At 40.7% G+C, this 23,513-nt stretch overlaps 1 protein-coding gene across 1 annotated transcript in view; it reads left to right on the top strand.

Moving 5' to 3' along the window:
• Positions 1 to 23,513, top strand: part of TAMALIN (trafficking regulator and scaffold protein tamalin) — an 81,972-nt gene that overhangs the window by 38,145 nt on the left and 20,314 nt on the right. Inside the window, exon 3 of the mRNA XM_044083813.1 lies at positions 14,411 to 14,465. Coding sequence (XP_043939748.1) covers positions 14,411 to 14,465 — 55 coding nt within the window. The remainder of the gene's footprint in view (positions 1 to 14,410; positions 14,466 to 23,513) is intronic.

The following is a 23,513-nucleotide window of genomic DNA, read 5'->3' as shown; positions in this document are numbered from 1 at the left end:
TTTCCCATCCACCCTCTGTTCAGGAAGTATTTGCGTTCTCTCATTTGTTTTCCTCTCATTTTCAGTTCGCTGTTTTGCACTTTTTGGTCTTTCCACATCCCCAAGGGTTTTCATCAAGTGCCTGGCTCCAGTCATAGCTTTCTGCAGGCTTCAAGGAGTACAAATATTTCCTTGTTTGGACAATCTTCTCTTTCAGGCTCCCTCTCCTTCGAGGCTCCCATAAGACCCATCAATCTCGAAGTCTGACCTGTCCCACTCTCAGAATTCCATCTTTCTGGTATGCAGGATCCAAACTGTTTCAGTGCTGACCTCTGCATAGTCCCAAGGTTCCTTCTCTAACAACCTACTTCAGTCCTTACTTCCTGCGTCTCTCTTGCTTGCCATGGAGTTTGAGGGCTTTGGGGTTCATGGTGTCGACCATCCCCATACTTTCTTTTGTCAAGCTTCATATGAAGAAGTTTCTGTGGTATCTGCGGCCAATGCAGCTTCAGTATTACCACCCTCTGGAGTTTCCAGTTCCTTTGCTACCCTGTCTCAAACACCAGCTTCATTGGTAGATTTAGCACATATCCCTCACCCCAGGAGTCCCTTTTCAGCCTCCTGCTCCATCTCAGTCGTTCTTTTAGCGACCCTTTAGATTAGAGTTTGGGGAGTGCTTCTTGACAGTATGAGGCTTCAGGGTCTCTAGCCCCTCATCAGTGACTGGATCGCATCCACATCAAAGAAATGCAGGCTGTTACCCTTGCTTTCTAGGCTTTCCACTCCCTTTGGTCCCATGCCCTTTTAAGTCTGTACAGCCAACACCACAGTCATGTGGTACATCAGTAACCAAGGGGGACAAAGTCTAGTCTTCTTAGCAGACTTGACCTTCAGGTCTGAGATCTAGCTATCCAACTGCAGATTTCAGGCAGTTTGCATTCCTTTGGAACAAAACCTGGTGGCAGACTCGCTCTTAGCATGTTCAGAACACAACCTCACAAATGGATGCTTCGCAGAGATGTGTTTGTGGACATAGTTCATTGGTGGGGTATTCCTCAAGTGGATATTTTTCCCTTCCCTCTGAACAGATATCTTCCTCGCTTCTGTTCCAGAATACCATGTCCTTTTGCTTGGAGGGTAGACACCATGCCTTTTTCATGGAAGGGGATGTTCCTTTATACTTTTTCCTTCTCTTGCTCTTCTTCCTAGGGTTCTACACAAGATCAAACAAGACTCTCCAGAAGTGTTGTTTTTGACTTCCTTTTGACCCAGACAGCACTGGTCCCCTCCTTTTTTTATCTGGCCAAGGGAAATCATCACAGGTTACCTCACCAAATTGATTTTCTCAAACAAGACCAAGGGGTCTATCCTTCACCATTATATGCTTACACTTCAACTGACACTTTGGGTGATTAGATTTTTCAATCCCCAATTTTCCAGTTTTCTGAGGACATGCTTAAGGTTCTTCAGGAGGCCAGGAAACCCAGTACTCGAAAATCATACATGTCCAAATGGAAGAGCTTTTCTATTTGGTGTCTTAAGTTTCACCAGGATCCTTTTTAAGTGGGGGCGGGGGGCTTTTGGTTCTCTCCTACTTGTGTGATCTGCTCCATGCTGGCTTGTGATATTCTTCTATCAAAGTTTCACTTGTCAGCAATATCTGCTTGTCTGTCGAGTCCAGCTCCAGCATTGGCGTCTCTTTTTGAGGTTAAACAATTCCTGAAATGTATCTTCCACATCAGGCCCCCAAGAAAGCCCTTCCCTCCTTCTTGGGACCTTCATTTTGTTCTTGAGAAATTAACCTAGGCTCACTTTGAGCCTGCGGCTTTTTTACATTGCACCTGGAAGACTGTTTTATTGAGTTGCCATTAACTCTGCCAAGAGCGTTTCTGAACTCCCAAGACTTGATGGCGGTTCCCTTTATTTTTCATAGGGATAGACTGTCTGTGCAGACTAATCCTTCCTTTTATGCCTAAGATGGTCAATGAGTTGTCCCTTAATCAGTCTGGCCAGCTTCATCCCTTTTTTTCTTCTCTACAATCTGCTAGTGAGAAAGTTTTACACACCTTGGATCTTCGTAGACATCTCAGGTATTTATTTTAGACAAGACAAAGGCTATATGTAAATCTGAGCAACTTTCTTTTCATACCAGGACATTGTGTTTGTCAGTTTCCAAGCAAACCATCTCCTCCTGGATTTTGAAAGCCATTTCTTTATGTTGTTACATTCATGTCAGACAGCTTTTTGCCTCTATTTGGGCCCATTCTGCCAAGGAAGTGGCCTCATCTGGAGCTTTTTTTAAAGTGTTTGGACACCATTTCCATCCTTGAAGCTGCTACTTGGTGGTCTGTGCAAACCTTCACTAGGCGTTACAAGTTGGATGTAATTTCCAGAACCAGGGTAGGTTTTGCCAAGGGTGTCCTTCATGAGTTTGTGGAAGTTCCTCTTTGCCTTCCTCCTCTCCTTCCCTACAGTAGCTTTTGTACTCTTCCCATAGGTCATGAATACTGCAACACGTAGCACAGTTGTGTAAAATCGTACCATAACCATAGATTTCCTTTTCTTCTTTGTTGCAGTATTCAGTCTCTCCCTTCTGTCCCCTTTTTTCTCCTTTTTTTCTGTTGGGACCATCTGCCCTTTTCCTTGGACATCTCCTTTTTCCCTGGATGTACTTGTTCTCCATTCTCCTAGAACAGCAGTTCTGAGTTTAGAGCATATGTCTGATGTATGAACCTAAAATGAATTGGTCGTTGGTGTACTGGCTAGATGTAAGGCTATGTTTGACAAGAGATGCCATAGGTTGTGAAGAGAAGGAAATATCTTGTTATGGTGAGATTTTTACACAACTGTACTTTCTTGCATATCTAGTTTATGCTCTCCTGTCATTAGAACATTAATTTTTAATAGGTTAAGATGTCAGATGAGGGTTAAACTGGATGTCACACATGCAAGACTAGGTTGAATGCTGATGTGATGAAGTTAATTAAAAGTTTGTGAAAGATGTGCACCATGAATCCCATCTTTCCCCCATATTTTTCATAGATTTTCAACTTCAAAAATATAAAAATTGTTTTGGTGGAATTCAGGAGTTGCTGTGCCGTGGTATGTTAGTAAATTGTAAGGGAGTTGTGACATTCGCACAGTGTCTCCCGAAGAAATATTAAACTTTTCTATAACTGTGTTTTGGTATGGTGGAGATGTATGTACATTGGATCTAGAACTTTGCAGTAATGTTATTTAGATACAGGAAACAATGTTTATAAATGTTCTGACTTTAGATTTACTTGTTTCCTTTGCTTCTGTATTAAACAAGTGCAGAACGTGTCAACTGCCAAGTCCAAAGACTGTAAAAGTAGAGCATTTCCACTTGTGAAATGCAGAGTTCTAAGATTCACTGATGTGACACAGTTGTGTGTGATAAGTGCACTAATGCTGAGGCTGCTAGACCTTGGAGTAGAGGGAATATCCCAAGATGCTGCAACCTCAGTTTTTATCTGTTCCCCCATTCCACATTCCACTATTAGATGTATCTTTTTGAGGTTCTCTAAAATTGCAAGAGGCATCCATTTCTGAAAACAATCTTGTTCCCCATAAACACTTTCATTCCCTGCTAATACCAAGTTAAGGAATTCTGTTGTGCTTTAACTCCTCTCCTATTTGACTTTGGGATATCTTTACCTTCAAATGCATCTTGGTGCATCTCTGTACAGAACAAAGTACTGCATCTGTTGGGTCTTTGCACATTGAACCTGATTTTCTGCTTGTACCACCTTTGTTTCTCTTGTATGTCTTTGTCTTGCTTGCAGCTTTTCCCTTTCCGTTAGCTGTAAATATCAGTAACCCAGTCTGTATAATGCCTTTATTTTTCTGGTCATGGAGAATGAAACCTTTGGTAATGCAGATAGAATTGACACTATTTATTTATACATTTTGTTAATATGGTGTACTTGTCTGGATGACTCATGCCAAAAGATGATTAGTGACATCAAATTGTGGCGCATTTAATGATGCATGATGATGGAGAATACAAAGCTAAACAGCAAAACCTAAACAATGAAGTAATGTCACATACCCTGTCCACATAATGCCTTTATTTTCCAGCCATGATGAATGAAACTTTTGGTAATGCAAGCAGAATTTCATTGTATGACCAGTAATCTACTGTGTCATTTGTATATCATTTGTATGACCAGTAATCTACGGTGTCATTTGTATATATCTATATCTGTATAAAATATGTATATATAGATATATATATTTTTTCCATCTTAATATTTAATACTACAACAATGTCAGTAGTAACAGCAGTTATATTGTCAATATGTTAAGGGCAAACTTTGCACATTATTACCTACTACACAATGTCCTTTTATTACTTTATCATGCCTAATTGCTGCCGTCTTTTCCAATAATTTGTCAAGTAATAAGTATTCTCTGTCCTACCAAGTTTTTTCTCTGAAAGAAATTACTTTGCAGTCTCTAATTCCACACCTTTCCATATGGCATGTGCGTGTAGGGTTTGTGCATCCTTCATCATAAGGATTGTAGATAAGGTGAAGTTCTTATTGCTTTACTGGCAGCCCAGTTAAGCCACACTGATGCAGTTTCACTACGTTATGCACCTCTGTGGTTTGTGTGTGTGTGTGTGTGTGTGTGTGTTAGTAGAACCATAATGGAGGTTTTCAGTTTTCTTGGGTTTGCCTTTTCTTTTATAGCAAACACTACATACCTCGATATTTATTTTGTATATGGCATTACGTAAATATGCTTGTCAGTTCCTACGTCTTTGCACAGTTTCCAGCATGTATTGTTAACTTGATTTTTCTCAAACCTATAGCTCTCTCTGCAGTGAAAAACTATCAGGTCATTACTTTTTATTTCAGTTCATTGCATATGTTTGAGATTGTGGTGTTCCTCCTGCCCTTCCATTGGTCCTATATAATGTTAAAATCCTGTGGGGGAGGGGGGGGGTTGACATTCATTTTATTGTTAAAAATGCTTTCTTGCTCTGCTTGACTACATTCATCATCTTAAATATTAGGTGCTAAGTGTTTTGTTTCTGATTAGCTTGCTTTATTGCCTTGGTCATGGGATATAGTGAGATGAGTAGCTCCAAGACTCTCTTCTTGTACCTTTGTAAAAATGCATTTATTTCTTGAAGATGTCCTTTGAAATTATTTTATTTATTCACATTTCTTCAGATTTCTTGCTTTAAATACTTCAACCCATGTCCACCATGTGTCTCAAACCAGGGGTTCCCTCTTTTGTTGGGGGGGGGGGGGGACAGTTGATGATTTCAGGTATGGAATTTTTTTTATCTGTGGTCAGAATTTTTGTTTAGTCTTCCTTATTGCCCAATGTTGCTGTTTTATTCATTGTGTCTGTTCCATAATACTTAGTCTGATTATGTCACTAATTGAGCTGCTGCTACTTATTCTCCAAAAATACACTGTCCCCTACCCTACACCCCAAGTATTCAAGGGTGGTGTTTTCTTTCCCCCAGATGAATGTATTGGTAACTTAGTGGTTTCTATTTTCTCTCAGATATTTTAAGAGGAAACTGGTATCTGTAAGAACAGAAGCCTGGTTTTCATGGAGAAGATTTTCAGCCTACTAGTTTTTCTACAGTGGTGACATAGACCATCTTTTAGTCTTTTTGTTTACAATCCAGTGTTTTTCCCCATAACTCTCTCTTCATTCAGGTAGCCCCACTGATGTATTTACCCTAGTTGTATGCTAGAAGATACCACCAGCCTATATCCTGGTTATTCTTCCATCCTTCTAGGATGTGTTTTCTTAACTTAACTTTGTTTTTCTATGTCTTGGTAATTCTGATAACATTAGAGTTGCCTGATGATGAGTAATGTTTTTACTGTGTAAACTGCAATCTTGTGGTCCTCTACTCACAGTTTTAGTACAGTTCCGCTTTCCATAAGTTCTTAACTTAGGCTAGGGATTCAGGACATGCTATATACATTGTTTGGGACACAGTGTACCTGACTTGTTCCTGTTATTGAGAAGGGGATGTCAGGGTGTTGCTTGCTACCTCTAGTGAACTGAAACAGGTGAAGTATTTGCAGTCCCCTCAGAAGTTTGGGACCAAAGCACTTTCTGGAACACGCCCCATAAATCCTGAACCTTTTGTTTACTCTGATGGCATAAACTACTTGTGCTTAAGTATTTGTGTAGCAAGTCGCATAGTCTGTGGACATAGTCTGCCAGTTATAAACCCTGTCTTTTCAGATTAAATACTGGGAGGATTACATTCGGTAAGCATTTATGAAAGATTTATACCCCACCTTTAGTATTGAAGTATTTTCTGCATTGACATATGTATTCTTAATTTCCCTTTGTTTACAATGACCACAGGGATGAATTTTTTTGTGTCCATGTTTTCAGATGCTATTAAATTTTGATAGGTTTGTTTACATGCATAAATTATTATTCAAAGATTTCTTCCAACCATCCAAAAATGTCCTTTTAAAGGAATTGCATAGATGTGATGGTAACGCGCAATTTGCCTTTTCCTGGCTATTGTCTTAAGAGAGTTTGCATTGTCCAGCTGAATCGTTGTCTCCTAGAATGAGTAGAACGACCTGCCTTTGTATTTTTCTGGTTGTCCTAAACTAATATAACAATTTATTTTTAAGGTGGGAGGCTAGATGCGATGACTTTTCCCATACTCATAAAATGTTGTGTTCATGTTTCTTAGAGTGCCTTCTTTTTGGTAATGTATTGTATCCTGTAATTCTTTTTAATGGCCTTTGCTTCCTCTCACTGCTTGGCAGAACATTCCAGTTGAAGAGATCACGTAATTTCCCTCAGTCTGTATTGTCGTGGCTTTTGACAGTGCTGTATTTTGAGGATAGTGGAGCAGGAAATGCAGTTCATCCGGTAATGGTTGCTTTAACTTCTGTCAGTAAATTACCACGTCAGAGCCTGAACTTTCTACACTCTTAACTAATTTCCTTCAGCACGTCACAGCAGATTTCACTGTTTGAGAACAGTGTTTCATCGTTCATACCAGAACAGTGTTTCATCGTTCATACCAGAACAGTGTTTCATCGTTCATACCAGAACAGTGTTTCATCGTTCATACCACAACACTGTTTCATCGTTCATACCACAACAGTGTTTCATCGTTCGTACCATTACTTTTTCCCCCCTTCTTTGCTGCCCTTCTGCTGCTGTAAAACTGAAGAGAGACCAGACAGGAGTGGTGTTTCTTGTAATATGAGGGAAAGTTCCCCCCCCCCCTCTTTGTTCTACAGTAAATACACAAACCAAAGAGTGTGTGTTCTTCACTGCATGGATGGTGCGCAGACTGTTAAAACTATATGGGCATAACTACTGCCATATTTAGGTAAGGGTGATAATACTGCTACTACTTGCCAGGGAAAGAGAAGGCAAGAAAGTAACTAACAATTGCCTTCATCGGGGCCTTTCTAATGCATTTACATTTACTACAAAATGTTTAGAAATGATATACCATGCAAAGGAAAGGAGGCAGCCCTTGCATCTATATCTAATGTTTTGTCAATACCACTAGGTGACTCTTGGCTGCAGCTGTTTGATAAGAAAAATTACTCTAAAACACCTTTGGGAGACATTACAATCTGCATACAATTTCCGGCTTATCTTTGGGAGCACCTGTAATTAAAGATGTGTCCCTGAGGAGGCCAAACACCAGAATTTGCTAGGGACTGTGCTATGAGAGTTTACTGCAAATGGATCTTTTTGCTTTCAGATGTATTTTTAATGCATGTTGCTGTAATGATGCACTGTGAGAAGAGGTCCCCTGCAGTAACAGACTATTCCTTCAAACCCTTTGCCTTTACTGTGTGGCTCCTTTTAAGTTTTGCTAGGCGTTAATGCTACTTAATCTCTTTTAGATATTTCATTTGGTCCATGACTAGAAAGGGGCAGTAGGGAACACAGTTTTGTGGGATGGGGGAGTTGGAAGCCTGGGAATGGTTTAGATGGTGCTACCCTTATTACAAAAGTGTACAGTAGATTTTAAATGTATATCCATGTATTCATTCATTCATTTATGCTGCTTGGCAGTTGGAGCTATTAAGAGCTATTTCTAAGCTACTGCCAGCTTGAATACAGTAAGGTACTTGTTGAAAATAACACTCTTGACAGGTGCTCCAAATAATACACATTCCAGTAACTTTTAGGTGATGTAACTGGTATTTTGTTACTGAGGGAGGTACTCATTACTATTTTTAAAGAAGTTTTAAACCATTGCAGGTTAAGCTTAACTGGTATCTTGCTTTATTCATGTAGGTGAAACTACTGGGCTAACAGTAGGCTTTTACGCAGGTGTAGTCTACCAAAATTTGTAATTATAAATGGCATGTATCCAGAAAGCTAAATATGTGCTTCCTCAAAGCTTCTGTTATCTTGTGTGCATCTATTTTACACCAATCGAGTAAGGGATAGTGTGCTCAAATATCAATGGATGTACACAATAATCTGCTATTTAGCAACCCCCTTACAAGCTGGTGCCCAAGACAATGAGCGCCATCCTGTCCTTCCTACAGTTATTATATATACCCAGCATTAATTTCTCATGCATATTCTTTTAGATGATTTTTGGGAGAAGTTTTTGCTTTGTGATCCTTCTTGTCTCATAAATGACCAGTCTTTTATCTGTAAAATGTTTAGCTTGTATTGTTTATCATTCATCTGTTTAGTCAAACTGTTTGTGTAACTATGTCCATTAGAGAGACCTTTGTATTCTTTCCGCACTGTTTTCCCTTGCTTCATCCATCTGTGCCAAATGTGACAAGCATGCTTGCTCATAAATTTTTCCCTCTTAAAGCTTCCAAAGGAAAAAGTCCCTTCCCCAATTGTCCATGCCACATTTTAAAAATCTTGAGTGTTTTACTTCATCAAAAGAGACCGTTTCCTACATTGTCATCATTCCTTTCCAGTAGCCCATTACTTCAGCAGGACAAGTACTTTCCCTGCTACTTGCTTCTACGAATGCTGGTATGGATGCTTTTGTTGAAGACCTGTACATTTTTCTTCATTTTGGGAAATCATGCCACGAAGGGTTTTCTACTTTTCTTCTGCGCATGTCTTTCAGAATGATTCCAAATCCCATCATCCTGTTGATGTCGGCCTCAGACTAAATGAGGCACCCCAAAAATCAAATATTTTAGGCCATTAGTGAATGAAGATTTTAAAGTTTTCCAAGTAAAATAGTTGAGCTTTTAAATCTAATACTGGTGTCTTGTTTGATTAGTTTATGTACAGTTCTCCAGATCTTGGTCCATACAGCTACTTCCAGTCTCTCTTAACACACTAGCTTTCTGGTGCATCTGAAAAAATTTTTTTGCTACCTCTATATAGATTAATAGTATAGGAACTTGGAAAGGGCAGTGATTGAATTATGCAAGAGTCATTATGTGAGGAATGCGTGATATCTGTATGTCCATCTGGAGTGCATCCATTGCTTAAAAATGGGGTGAGCAATGTTAAATATGTTGTTCGTGTTTCACTGTTGCAGTCATCACATTTGGGTTATCTGCTTGCAGTAGCCCTCAGTCAGCCTGATTAACAAAGTCTTGGGTCCTGCGTCGGTTGCTGTCCCTTCTTCCGTGACGTCAGGTCGTCAGAGGTATAAAACATGCAGCTGATGCCATTACATCAGCCTTTCTTGCCGTGCGGTGCCCGAAGCAGAAGCAGTTCGCAAGTGCCGGTCGGCCGTCTCCTGAAATTTTCGTTTTCAAGTTTCAGAACTGAAGTCTTCAACTAAAAGCTAAGTACCCCATTGGGGAAACTTTTTCTTGCTCTAAACCGATGTCAGTAAAAGTAAATAATTGCATTACTTGTGGAAAGCAAATACCTCAAAGATTTTCATTCGTATTGTATTCCTTGCCTAGGTCCTGACCACGACGTACCTCGCTGTCGGTTTTGTGCCTTATTTAAACCACGAATTATCTGTCGTCTGTATATTTTCCCTTCTAAATATTTTGGTGCTCAGTTCAGTTATCCTGATATGTCTTCTGTAAGCCATCCGACTACCGACATTCTGAAAAAATGCAAAGATAAAGACAGAGACAGGCTGCCTAGGTCCAAAGCTGCCGACGATGCTTCTCCTAAGCCAGTCGCCAGTTCACCGGTACTCAGTGAGGCGCTTTCGCAGCCCTTGATACCCGCTACTTCAGATTCGCAGGCCTCTACTGAGACCCATTCCGAGTCCGGTATGCTGCGAGATGCTTCAACTGTGGAACCTGCGGATGTCTCTAGCTTTGATGGGTCCGGAGCCGCTGTGCAGGCACCGGCTTCTGAGGGTGTATTCAGGCCTACTGACTTGCGTATTAACCCAATGCTATCTTCTTCTTCAAGGCCTAAAACTCGAACCATATCTAGAAAACTGATGCCCAGACCGCATGGTCAGGACTCTATGCCTAAAAAACAAATGATAATGTCTGAAGACCTTATTACTTTAATCAGGGGAAGCCAGCCTTCCCCCTCTAAGAGACCTAGAACTGAGTTTGCTTATGATACTTCTGACCAGGATTCTGAATTTTCTGTTTCCTCTGATGACCAGGATTTACCCTTCTCTACCTATGAGGATTCTGATGTGGAGGACTCTATTCCGTCTGCTTCCCCCCACAGAGGATTTCTCTTTTGGTGAAACCTTGCATACTCTCGGGGAGCATTTTTGTTGGGAAAGTCAGGATTTCTCTGATTCTAAAAAGAGGCTTAGAGATTTCTTGCTCCTGCCCCAGCACAGGCCTTTAGCCATACCTCCTGTACTAGACATTGTTGATGTTGCCTTTTCGGAGTCTAGCTTGGCCCCTGACTCTCTTACCCTCCTGCTCCCAGAAAACTTGATAGATATTACAGGGTCCCTGACTCACAAGTTCCTTTTTAAAAACCCTACTCCGGTTCCTGAGACCATTTCACAGGGACCCAAGGGCATTAAAGCTACTACTGCCAAAAATCCTACCCCCTCTGATAGAGACTCCAGGGTGCTGGATAGATTGAGTAAGAAGGTATACACTTCTGCAACTTTGGCCATTAGGGCCTTAAACTGCCACTTTCATATGTTAAAGTATCAGCAGCATATTATTGGATTGCTTAAACAGAAAATGATGTTGATTCCTGATTGTGCTGAAAAATAAGGATTTACAGGATTTACTGCATTCATCTGAACAAGTTGGAAAACATACTTTGCAATGTGGTTTTGATTCACTAGAGGCATCTTGTAGGGCTGCTGTAACTGGATCTGTACTTAGAAGGCATGCTTGGCTTAAGGAGCAATCCTTGCCAGATCATGTTAAAGCAAAATTACTGGATGCTCCCTTAAACCAGGACCATCTGTTTGGCAACAAGGTATAAGAAGTTCTTAAAAAGATGGAGGAAAAAGCTAAATCTAGCAAACTGTTAAATATTTTTTACAAGTACAACCTCCAAGGTTTAGTAGGCATTGGCCTTCCAAGAATTGGTCCATTCCTGCCTCTTCCAGACCTTCTCAGTCCAAACCCAGATCCAGCAGAGCTCCCAGGCTTCAGTCTCAGGGTACACACAGGACTAAGCAGTGGGGGGGGGGGCTGCACTTCCAAATCTGGGAATAATAAAACTCCCCCCTATGGTAAACTGTCTCAATGACTTATTTTTTAAAACTTCCAAGCACTTCTCAACTGACTGCCCCTTTGGGGGGAACAATTGCTCTTCATGCAAAGAACTGGGAACTCATTACCCAGGACAAATGGGTTTTAAATATAGTGTCCCAGGGATACAGATTTCACTTTCACACGTTATCAACACCAAGCGGGTGGCCAGATCTACCCCCAAATCAGTGGGCAGAGGCCCAAAAGCAAGTACTTTCTCTCTTAAGCATGGGGGCTATTCAGTTGGTACCAGAAGAGGAAAAGGGACAAGGGTTCTACTTGATTTTTCCTGGTACCCAAAAAGGACAATTCATGGCGTCCTATCCTGGACCTGGTACTGTCTTGGCAGACTAAGAACTAGTGATGGGGTGTCCTTTTGTGGTATTTGTTACACACACAGGGAGGAGAGAGAATTGTCAGAGTGAGCAACTCTAACCTACATTTGAACTGTGATCTACAAGTAGGAAAGAACAAGAAGTCTTTGGCAGTGCCAGTCCTTATTTGGTTTCTTACAAGTTCATAGGTGGTTACTAGTATATTGGCGCAAGTGTCATTTGAAGCCTAACAAGCCTTCTCAGACTTACCCAAAATGTTGTTGATGTGTCAATACTTCAAGCAATTTTTAAGGTTACTGTATAGGCTTGGACAAAAAATCTCTCAAGTTTAATGTACTTTTTCTTTTGAAGTGCAGACCTCATAGAGGTATGAAATAGTGTGTGCGATAACTTTTTTTTTTTTCTGGTTTGCCTACCATTAGACAGATTTCAAGTGAATGATGTTACCACTAGACGAGTTGAAACTAAAGTAATTATTCATTTGGGGGAGTCGTTGGTTCTGTTTCTTTTGCATTGCCAATAGTAATTCACTGTTTTGAGGTTCTTTTTTATGTGATTGTGCAGCTATGGAGTTTATGTGCATGTCACACACACACACACACACAGACATACACACACACACTGTCTCAAGTATGCAGTTTTCTAGTGACACCCCCTCCCAAAAAAATAAATTTTTTTACATTCGGATAAAGCTACAGCTTGGGTTACTCCAGTTGTAGCCTCAACTGGTTGCTCCCTTGCCTTGTTTTCAGGTTTCTTTTGGGGTTGTAGAAACTATAGTAACGAGGATTCAGTCATACAAAATTTTGTCATGTTGCCATGCTTTTTTGCTAAATTAGTCCATGCTGGTCAACTTTCCGAGGCGGTGTCAGTAAGTGTGAATGATGCATCTGAAGAATGTTTTGTGCATCATCTTAAATAATATTTCATGATCATTTTAGAGAGCTCTACACCAAAATACAATACTTTAGAATTGGAAATCCTACAGTTGATACTTGACAGTTGGCTGTGGGATCGATTAACAGGATAATGGATAGGTAAGGATTGCTTTGCATTAGTTTTATTCTCCTGCTTTTCTTGTGGTATATTCTTCTTTTAAAATCCCTCCAGGAGTTTTTCTATTGCGAGTTTTAAATAATGTAATTTGGAATGTTTTCTTTTAGAGCTGACAGTTTTCTGTTGAAACCCTTTGTGCATTTATCAAAAATGACTGCTAAGTTGAAAATTTTGGGAGGATTCACATTGCTACTTTGTATAAACGTTGGATGGTCATCTTCTTGGAAAAAGAAAGCTAGGAAAGTCTTCCTTCTAGCTTTTTCTTAATGGTTGAGAAGATAATATGTTCTGGTTGCATAGGTCTTCAGTTTTGTTTAGTGCCTCCAGTGTATCATGCTGTAACATAGATGCAGTGTGCTGCATGCATGTATTCACTGAGACTGTGTGGTGTTGACCAGTTATTCGCTAAGTAATTACAATGTGCAAATGCCTTGACCACCTAACCACTTAGGAAAGTTGACCATTGAACCAAAGCATACTGCCAGCAACAACATCCTGAGATTTCTGGAACTTGTAAATACCAGTACACAGCCAGATGCCCCCTGCCTACCAGAGGTATAAGTTTTCTCGATCTTCTCATGACTATGTCACAGAGGTGCACCACCCCACCTTTTAATCCCCTCCATAGTTCAGTCTGACCATCTTACTTTTACCGTCGCCATGAAAACTTGCTTCATGGCCCCTGATAACACCTCAACGTTAAAGGATAAGTGTAAGACTTGCTACTATTTACCAGTCATACTAGTAATCACAAATGGCATGACTGACCTTGTACCTGAGGTTGCATCCTTTACCTGTGAATTTTATTTCATATTAGATAGCTGTATTAAGGCATCTGCACCATCTGGCTCAAGTGTAGTGGCAAGTAAAACTAAGCTATATGGTGGAAGTCCAGTCTTGGCAAACTCTGTAACAAAAAGAAAGCTTTCTTGGCCACTTCAGTAATTTCTATAACCAGAAAATGTTCCTTGCTATTTATAAAAAGATCTCTACATTGTGAATGTGATAGGGATTTAACGCTGGTAAGTGCATGCCTCAAGATTACCATTAGGAAGTACAAGACTGACTGGGAATTTAAGGTTGTGCATATTTCAAAAGGCAACCACAAGACATTATTCAAATATATTAAGAAACTTCGAAGTAACCTACCATTGCTGTATGGAACTTCTGTTATTTTGTGTCTTACTACCAAACATTGCATGGTGATTTTATTACTGAAACGTATGGTGTGTAGGAAGACAGACCAGCCAAAGGAGTTAAATCAGTGCTTTGCTTTATTTATGTAGGAATGTACTTTTGGACTGACACCACTCTTGTTACTTTTCCTAGCAGAGGTATATTTGTGTAATTGTGCAAGTTTGTTTCATTACTTTGTAGACCTGTTTGTAAATAGCATTTTATTCCTTTTAGGAAGATCATTACTTTGCACAAAGAAGACAGTGAACCATTTGGCTTTGAAATTCAGGTATGTTGCAGAGGGTTTTGAACAACAATGCTTTATGCTGCTCCCACTTATGCATTAACTTTACTGTAGTAAGACCTTGCGGCTGAAATTGTAGAAGGTTTAGTTTAGAAACTTGGTCACTACTATATTTTATAGTGCAGGGATAAATAAATATATGTGCTGGTTTATGGTTACACTTTTACCATGGTCATGACCCAGAGGAGTTCAGTTTGAGGCTTGTAGTCAGCTACAGAGTGATGCAACTGAGTGTAGGATGTCTGCTTGCCTGTCTCAAGAGTAGGGTACTGGTTTGGTCCCACTGCAGGATCATGTGCAGGAGGAAGCCCCATAAATCTGCCATATGCACTCACAAACAATGGTGTGCAGGTGTTGGCAGGTACTTGTCACTGAATCTGAGCATCGTGGGCGTGTGGTTTAGAAGTGCACATCTGAGCTGAGTTTTGTGTAGTGCAGCTTTTTGCACTGTGCAAGGCCCTGTATGAGGTCTTATTCCATGGTTTAGCCAGTTTGCATGCATGTAGCCCTACCATCTGCCAGGGATCATGCAGCGGCTGCATATGGGCTGGGCTGGTCCCATTTACATAAGCTGTGGGACAATAATTTCCCCATGGAGAGAAATGAAAGTATTTCCTGTCAGTCACATTTATCCCCAACCCTACACCCCACCACACACACACACACACACACACACACACACACACACACACACACACACACACACACACACACACACACACAAACACACACACCAGATCCTCTTGTTAATATGTGGAAATGACTCCGCTCGCCATCAAGCCTATTTTATGAATTTATGTATGGCATGATGGCAGAGTACAGTGAAGCAGGGAACAGCTGTTTAATAAGGTTCTTAATGTTCCTTGGTAAGTAGATGTTCAGTGATATGTTGTGCTGAGCAGTATAATGCTGTAATTTCATATAGTTACTCAGTCTATCTAGCACTGGCATGGTACACTAGGCACACCTGGGTGCCTTTCAGAGAAAATGACATTCTTTTGTCCCTGTACTGTCACCATGATCTTATGTTCTTACTACACTGGAAAATACATTTTAGTCAGGCTTAAATATGACAGATATTACATATGTTACATTTGTAAGGTATTTGGAGGTAGAATTTTTCTAAGTACCTCATTGTCTGTGCAGCGATTATGCATATGTCAACTGTACATTTGTATATTCATTGTGTTATTCACTGTTGCAGTCATGACATCCAGGATTCCTGCCTGTGGGGAGCCGAGTGGCTGAAATAACTTTCAGAACTCCACCTTTCCCCTTTCTATTTTTTGCTAACCCCATCCTAGTCTGATATCAGGACATTGGTGGTATAAAAGGGGTGTCGGAAGGTGCTATCCTCAGATCTTGTTTGATACAGTTCCAAAGCACATGCATTTACTACTGTTAGTCAGGCACATCAGCCTTCTTCCTGTGATTCATATGTGTACCCCATTGGAGAAGTTTTTCTGATTTTGCTTTACCAGTACTTCTGTATACCTGATAGAGAAATGGAAAAGGTTAGTAACTGCCTTGACAGTGAGAATCAAATTCCACACAAGGCTTTCCATTCTAACTGTTCTTTTCTAAGCCAGGAGCAGTGGACAGTTGTTTAGTACAAAATGTCTCCAGGACTTGCTAGCTCAGAGGAAGCTACTTGGTCCCACTGTGTTGTGGTATCGGTCAAGGCCTGTACTAGCTACTCTTCCAAACACTAACTTTTGGAGAAGTGCCATAGGGAGAAATGGAGGGAAACCAAGAACAATCTTTTGGTGTCATAAGATTTCTGTAGGCCCAACAGCACAGATCAGTGTGTCCCATTTGCAGTCCCAGTACTCAGATTTGGTTACTTCTGAAGTCTTTGGTGCAACTCCTTTGGAGGCCACCACACACCTTACAATTGGCATATTTTCTTGGGGTGAATCAGTGGCACTGTCAAGACAGTCATGAGACCTCTCTGAAAAGGAAGATAATATCTGAATGCTTCTCTGTTATGAAGTTAACAGAGATCTTGGAGATGTTAAGCATGATGCTTTAAGAGACCTTGAGTCACAGGCAAGTACCCCTGTACCACCAAGGCTTAAAACATCCAAGCCCAAATGGATGACTGTAAGCTAGCCATAGCAGAGGCTGAGTGCGGCATCATCTCATGCCACTGTCCAGTCTAAATCCCATTACCTTATGGTTAAGAATTTCCCAGGCTTTTTGAAATCCAAGTAGCCAGCCTGACCTACAGTGTATGAAGCTCCTGCTAAGAGGAGGATGAAAACTGAACCCACCCCAGAGGAGGATTCTGACACTGATTCACAGGTAGATGAGCTGGCATATAAGAAACCAATGTCATTTTCTCCCTCAGCTTTGAGAGGACAAAGACAAAACCTTGTCTTTGCTTCACTGGGAGGGATTCTCATTTGATACAATCTTCTCAGAATTTAAAGAAGCTTTAAAATGGGAAGCAAAGGAATTCTTGCAGACCTGGCTAAGATGTAGAGACTTAACAGGCCTACTTGAGCCAAAAGCCAGTTTCTGTACTTCAGTTTTAGAAGTACTGGAAGAGTTTCCTTAGGAAGGCTGACAATTTTTACAGGGTCCAGGATTCTCATAAGTTATTGTACAAGAACACTTTAGCTGATCAAACTGGTGCCCCTGGATTCCAGCTGGGGAATCTTTGCAGTTTTATGCAGGAATCCTATGCACAATGATAGGAAAGCAGGGTGCCCAGCTGCTTTTGGGAAAAGACTTTCACATCTACTAGCCTGGCCTTTTGGGGACTTTAACTGCCAGAAACACAACTGAAGTTTCTAGAGTCTTTATTAACTCAACTAAAGTCTATAGCAGAGGTATCAAGGACCCAAAAAAGGGGAAACAGTTGAGCAGTGCAGTCACTGTATACAAGTTGCCAAGCACTCTCTCAAATATGGCTGTGATGCAGTGTGTTGTTCCTTGTGCAGGGCAGCAGCAGCTACAGGGGCTGTAATTAAGAGATATGCCTGGCTGATGACTCAGCCCCTGTTAGACTATGTGAAGACAAAGCTCTTTAAAGCACCACCAAACAGGGATATCCTCTTTGGAAAATGTTTCAACTGGGTTGCTAAGTACACTTCTGACTGTAGCAGAACAGTTACTACCCCCCCCCCCCAAGCCTCTGATATATAGCAAGAAACTGTTTTCCAAACACTGGTCTCTTTATCCTAAAAAAAGAAAAGCAGATATCACAAGGAAAAGAGCAGACTACCCATAAAACAAAGGGGCAAGTGTTGGGGGGGGGGGGCACAGGTCTGTGGCACCTAAGGAGAAGCTGTGACTAAGTCATGTTCATCTTTTCCCATACCTCAGAAGCTCCATGTCAACCTCCTAACCCCATCTGTCTTCCTCAAAACTCTTGCCCACCGAAAAAGATAAGGTCTTCTGAATGTGTGAGAGGCCATCATCCTGGAGTAGTGTGCCCTCACTGTCCTGAAGCAGGGATATAAACTGCCACTCCAAATTTACAAGAAGTCCCTCTATTCCCAAGGAAAGCTTTCACTTTGTCCCTCATCTTTTAGAGGACCTCCTAACCTAGGATGATAGGAATTCCAAAAGAAGAGAGGACCATTTTACTTCAGACTTGTTTCTAGTGCCAAAAAAGGTAGGAATCTGGAGACCAGTTCTAGGTATGTCAAGGGTTAAATTCTTCAAAGTACTGAAATTCATAATGCTTACTCTGCAGGTTCTTCCACCTCTTTTTTTTTTCCCCTTAGGCTTTCTCTATTACCATGGATCTAAAGGATTCCTACCTCCAAATACCTATTGCCAAGGTGCTTCACCTTTAGAGGACTGTCTGATTCAGAGGAAATTCAAAAGGAAGTGCAACCCAGCCTTGCATGTTTCAAAAATCTAGGCTTGTCACTAAATATGCTAAAGTCATACGCATCCTTGGCAAAACATTTCCTGGAGTCATTACTAGAGATGGACCAAAAAGCTTGAGAGGTTGCTCAGAAGTCAGGCATATGACCCAAGTGGTGAATTGCATCTCATCTCAGTAGAGTGCTTTGGCAGATGAGCTGAATGGAATTCAAATGGACCCACACAAATGGATGATAAACAGATGTGGTCATAGGTTCACAGATTTTTTTTTGTTTACTTCCTTGACTTGAAGCACATGGAAGGGGTGTGCCACAGATACTTTTTTGCTTGAGTTGCCAAACCGTTCAGCTGAGGGAGTGTTTTACCAGAACAGCAGTCCCACAAGCATGGACAGCTAATGTTTTCTCCATTCCCTTGGCAGGCTTCCTCCTCAGTGCTCCCCATGATGTTACAGAAAATAAAGGTGAAACCAAAAGAGCTAGTGGTAGTTCCCTTTCCATTAAGACATTGTCTCTCTTTGCTCTCCCTCCTGCTAAACATGACAAAAGCACAGCACTGAATGTTATGTTGTGGACCTTTTAATTCAGAACAAGGTTCCTGCTACACCAGACCCGAGGATCTTGTGGCTGACAGTTTGATCTTCCAGTCATTTCATTTAGACACAGTTTCTCCTAAGACATGTTGAATATTATGAGGGAGTCTAGAAAACCAAATGCAAGAAAATCTTTCAGAGCAAAATGGAACTGATTGTCCTGCTGGTGCCTTTCCCGAGACCAGGATCAAGTTTTAGTACTGAAATCTCTGGTTGTCCTCTCCCTTTAGGCCTTTGGGGAACAGGATAGTCTTATCCCTCACTGAATAATACAATGAGCATAATTCAGTTGTTGCAGATTTTCCCACCCACCATTCTGTTTCTCTCTTTCTCCTCCCTCTTTTCTTTCTCTTGGTCTCTGTCTCTCTCTCTATCTATCTCTACATCTCTGGGCATCTTCAGTTTGGGGATGGTTACTTGCATCACACCTTCCTTTTACCTATTTGAAAGAGCCTTCCCTCTAATATGACCCAAAACCCAGAGAAGGAGATTGGGGTTTGTGGTTGGCTCATTGCTCCCTGTAAATGTCTCCCTCAAGTTCACTTGTGGTCTGAAGTCTACCTCCTGGTTCAGACAGTGCAGCAAAGCTCTGAAGATGGCACAAGCCAGCACCGCTCATAACATTGACACCCTTGTCCCCAAGTGATGGGGAGTCGGCCAAAGTTGGAAAGGTTGGGCCACCCATCATGCTACCTTATGGCAGGAATTGCTTATGGCATGACTACAACAGTGAATATACTCAGGATCTGCAATGTGGCAAGTTACAAATACAGCTGCACTTTTTCCTCTCTGTTGTAAAGTTTTCTGACCCCAATTTTCAGAACAGTCTTCTTTTGACTGCCAAATTGTTGAGAAATAGAGTGAAAATGCTTTAATACTTGTCGAAAGGAAGAATTTATTGTGCAGTGACTGAAAACTTATCTTTCAGGACAGGGTCATTGTAACTTTTCCGAGTCCTTAAAAAAAAAAATCCTGGAATGTGTTATTCAGAAGTCATAAATGCTATGTTCTGAATTTAAAGGCTCATCACGGGAGACAGTGCAGTGGTGCAGCGGTTGATGTTGTTGCCTTGCAGCAAGAGGCTCTCCGGTTCAATTCTTGGCTGGGGTGCCTTTTGTGCAGAGTCTGCATGTGCTCCCTGCGTTCTTGTGGGTTTCCTCTGGGTACTCCATTTTCCTTCCACATTCAAAGACATGGGTCTTAAGCATTTCTCCCCGGACCCCCACTGAAAATGGGCTCTGTCCTAGTTGGACTTTCCTGGTTAACAAATGTTAAATAAAATAAATAAAAATAAAATCACATGTTGACCTGCTTAAGCTGTCTGAGTGTTTACAGTGCAGTACTGAAGTAATTTAGTTATGTTTATTAAAAGCTTGTAGTACTGAAAGTGTGTGATGTGTTTATACCAACTATGGAAATTTGGCCAGGATACTAGGAAAATTCCCCTACTCTTTTTGGTAGGTGCCATGGATTCTTTAACATCCCCCTTTAGGTTCATAGGTAGGTACTAGGCTATCGGCCCTGGGGCCTATACAAGCCCAGCCAAAAAGGTACCCTGGCTTTTGCCACTCAAGAAAATTATTTTCCTGTGCCACTGTTGAGCAGAGCCACAGAGGTGATTCCTGGGGTGAATTTCCTATTTCCCATCCAATCATCAAGATATTTCTTGAAGAGTGCTAATGAGGAGCTTTGTTTGATATAGATAGGTAGTTTATTCCAGAGTATGGGAAGTCTCTAGGACAGGAATCTATCCCTCCGGCATGTTCTGTTTATTGTGGTGACAAGGTTTAGGTCCCTAGAGCGAGCGTGTACTGCTAACTCGGGCAGATAGGGCCTCAGTTTAACATGTCGTCTGAGGGGCAATGAATTTAGGAGTGCAGCACCTTTTTATACCATACTGCTGTGTCACTGTTGGAAAATGAAACCAAATACCTGGTGTGAGAATAGAACTATGCATTTTGCCTGTTTGAGACAGAGTAATTGGATAATCCCAGAAATTAATTGCCATTGTTTTGTTTTATGGGAAAGTTTTATTCAGAAGTGGGTCTGCTGCTGAGAAGGGTAGAATTATGGGTATCTGTATTGTGGTTGCTAAGCAGTTGTATGCTGGTTAGTACTCCAGAAGATCAGTTTGGGGCTATTGATGCAGTCGCATCATACTATGTTCCACCAGTATCCTTCATACAGACACACATGAAGAGGTGACATAAGGGAAATTTGTGCTGTCAATTTTGGTGTGAAATTTTGAAATGTTTGTCAGGTAGATGGTGAAAGTGGGAAGAAAATAATCTGGAGCAGGAGGCACAGCAACAGAGGCAGTAAAATAACTTTTTTTAATACAGTCAGAGGGATGTTTGAAAGCTAGCTGACTCTCGCTGTAGAAATAAGATGCACAAAGACCATCTTTAATTGGAGTGGTTTTCCTTCTTTGAGGTACAGAAAGTTTCATGTCGGAAAACAATATTTTGTGTTGACCATTTATTTGTGTATGCTTTAAAGTTTTTTTTTTTTTTTTGCTGCACGTTAAAGTAATTACATTTTTTCCCCCAAAAGTATACATCATTGGCCACAAAATGTACGTTATGCAGCCGTAATTGTTAGCTAGCTCTGCTTCTTAAAAGCTGATGGTTTTCAAGTTTGTGTAATTAGAAAGCTCTTATGAACAGTATGCTAAACTTGAACTCCTATTTTTTTTTACTTTTGGAGCACAAGGTGAATCAATAGTAAAATAATTGGCTAACTCAGCAGAAATGTAATCATTCATAAAGCAATCTTCTATATGTACCCTCAATCATATCTTGGATATCCATAAGATTAATAGGCATATAAGTGGTAGTATCATTCAACACAGCAGTAATAGTGTTAAAATAGTAGCATCTATTCATTACAACAATTGCCCCACCTTTATCGGCAGGGGGAATCACAGTAGAACAATCATTACTCAAAACATCCAATACTTTCCTCTCATCCAATGATAGGTTAGAAAAGACTGTAGTCCTTTGTTATTATTATTTGTAACATTATGCAGGTCATCCTCATATAATTTAGTAAAGAGTTCAATAAGTGGGTGGTTATGTGTACTAGGCCTTTTAAACTGCCAGGTATAGAACCCTCATTTGGTAATATCAGTCGAAGCGTAATACTCCTACTAAATCTCAAATCAATAATGATACTAGCAATATCCGCTCTACTTGCTGGAGTAAATGAAAAGCTCCTCCCAAAGAAAGATTCTTCTGAACCCAAAATAACTCTGTCAGAAATGTTATAAATTAAGGGCTCGTCACATTCTGCCACATTTTCTTCAGAGTTCTGTTGCCTCCTGTGTCCACCGTATGTTTGCGCTTCTTCCTGCCTTGTTGTTGAAAATTATAGGGGGGGTATGCACCCCTTGTTGAATTGGGAAAGGTAGGCAGAAAAAACTGGCTTTAGACCTAAAGGAGAGGTAGCTCCGAACTGGAAACAACTGTTGAGTTAGTCTTTCTCCTAACATCCGGTTACTTTGAAACAGTGTCAGCTGCACTGTGTTGTTTGTTATTGTCAGTAGAGCTAGGTGTCCTGTGCATGAATCCTTGGCTAATGATATTAATAGCCAGGGTAGTACTGGGAATGTGGCAACTGATATTGAACTTAGAACTATTAGAAGAGCCATTTCCATCTACAGAACTCCGCAGAGTGCAGCTGACACTGTTTCAGAGGAACCAGATGTTAGGAGAAAGACTAACTCAACAGTTGTTTCCACTTAAGAGCTGCTTCCTTTAGGTCCTAAGACTTTTTTTCCTGCCTCTCCCTATTCAACAAGGGATACGAAACCCCCCCCCCTATCATTTTCAACAACAAGGCAGGAAAGAATGCAAACATACGGTGAATATAGGAGGCAACACAACTCTGAAGAAAATGTGGCAGAATGTGACAAGCCCTTAAATTATAACATTTCCGACAGAGTTCTTTCGGGTTCAGAAGAATCTGTCTTGGGGTAGGGCCTTTCGTTTATTCCAGCAAGTAGAATGGATATTGCTGGTACCATTATTGATTTGAGATTATTTAGTAGGATTATTATGCTTCGACTGATATTTCCAAATGAGGGTTCTATACCTGGCAGTTTATTTAAGAAGCCTAGTATGTTTGTACCACATAACCACCCACTTATTAAAGCCTTTATTAAATTATGTGAGGATGATCTACATAGTATTGTAAATAATAATAACAAAGGACTACAGTCTTTTTCTAATCTATCATTGGATGAGAGGAAGGCATTGGATGTTTTGAGTAATGATTGCTCTATTGTAATTCGCCCTGCTGGTAAAGGTGGGGCAATTGTAATGAATAGATGCTACTGTTTTGAAACTTACTGCTATGTTGAATGATACTACCACTTGTATGGCTATTACTCTTATGGATATCCAAGATATGATTAAGAGGGTACATGGTACTATACAATATTGCTTTATGAATGATTACATTTTTGCTGAGTTAGCCAATTATTTTACTATTGATTCACCTCGTGTTCCAACTTTTCACAGCCTAAGATTTCGTAAATATTTTTTTACTTTTATTTATTTATTCATAACACGTTTCAATCTATGTCCCTTTTCAAGGGAGCA

The sequence above is a fragment of the Protopterus annectens genome, chromosome 9.part0 (genome assembly GCF_019279795.1).
Source record: "Protopterus annectens isolate FY-2018-M chromosome 9.part0, PAN1.0, whole genome shotgun sequence".
Taxonomy (NCBI): Eukaryota; Metazoa; Chordata; order Ceratodontiformes; family Protopteridae; genus Protopterus; species Protopterus annectens.
The sequence above is the reverse complement of the archived record's forward strand: the minus strand, read 5'-3'. Positions and strand labels throughout refer to the sequence as shown.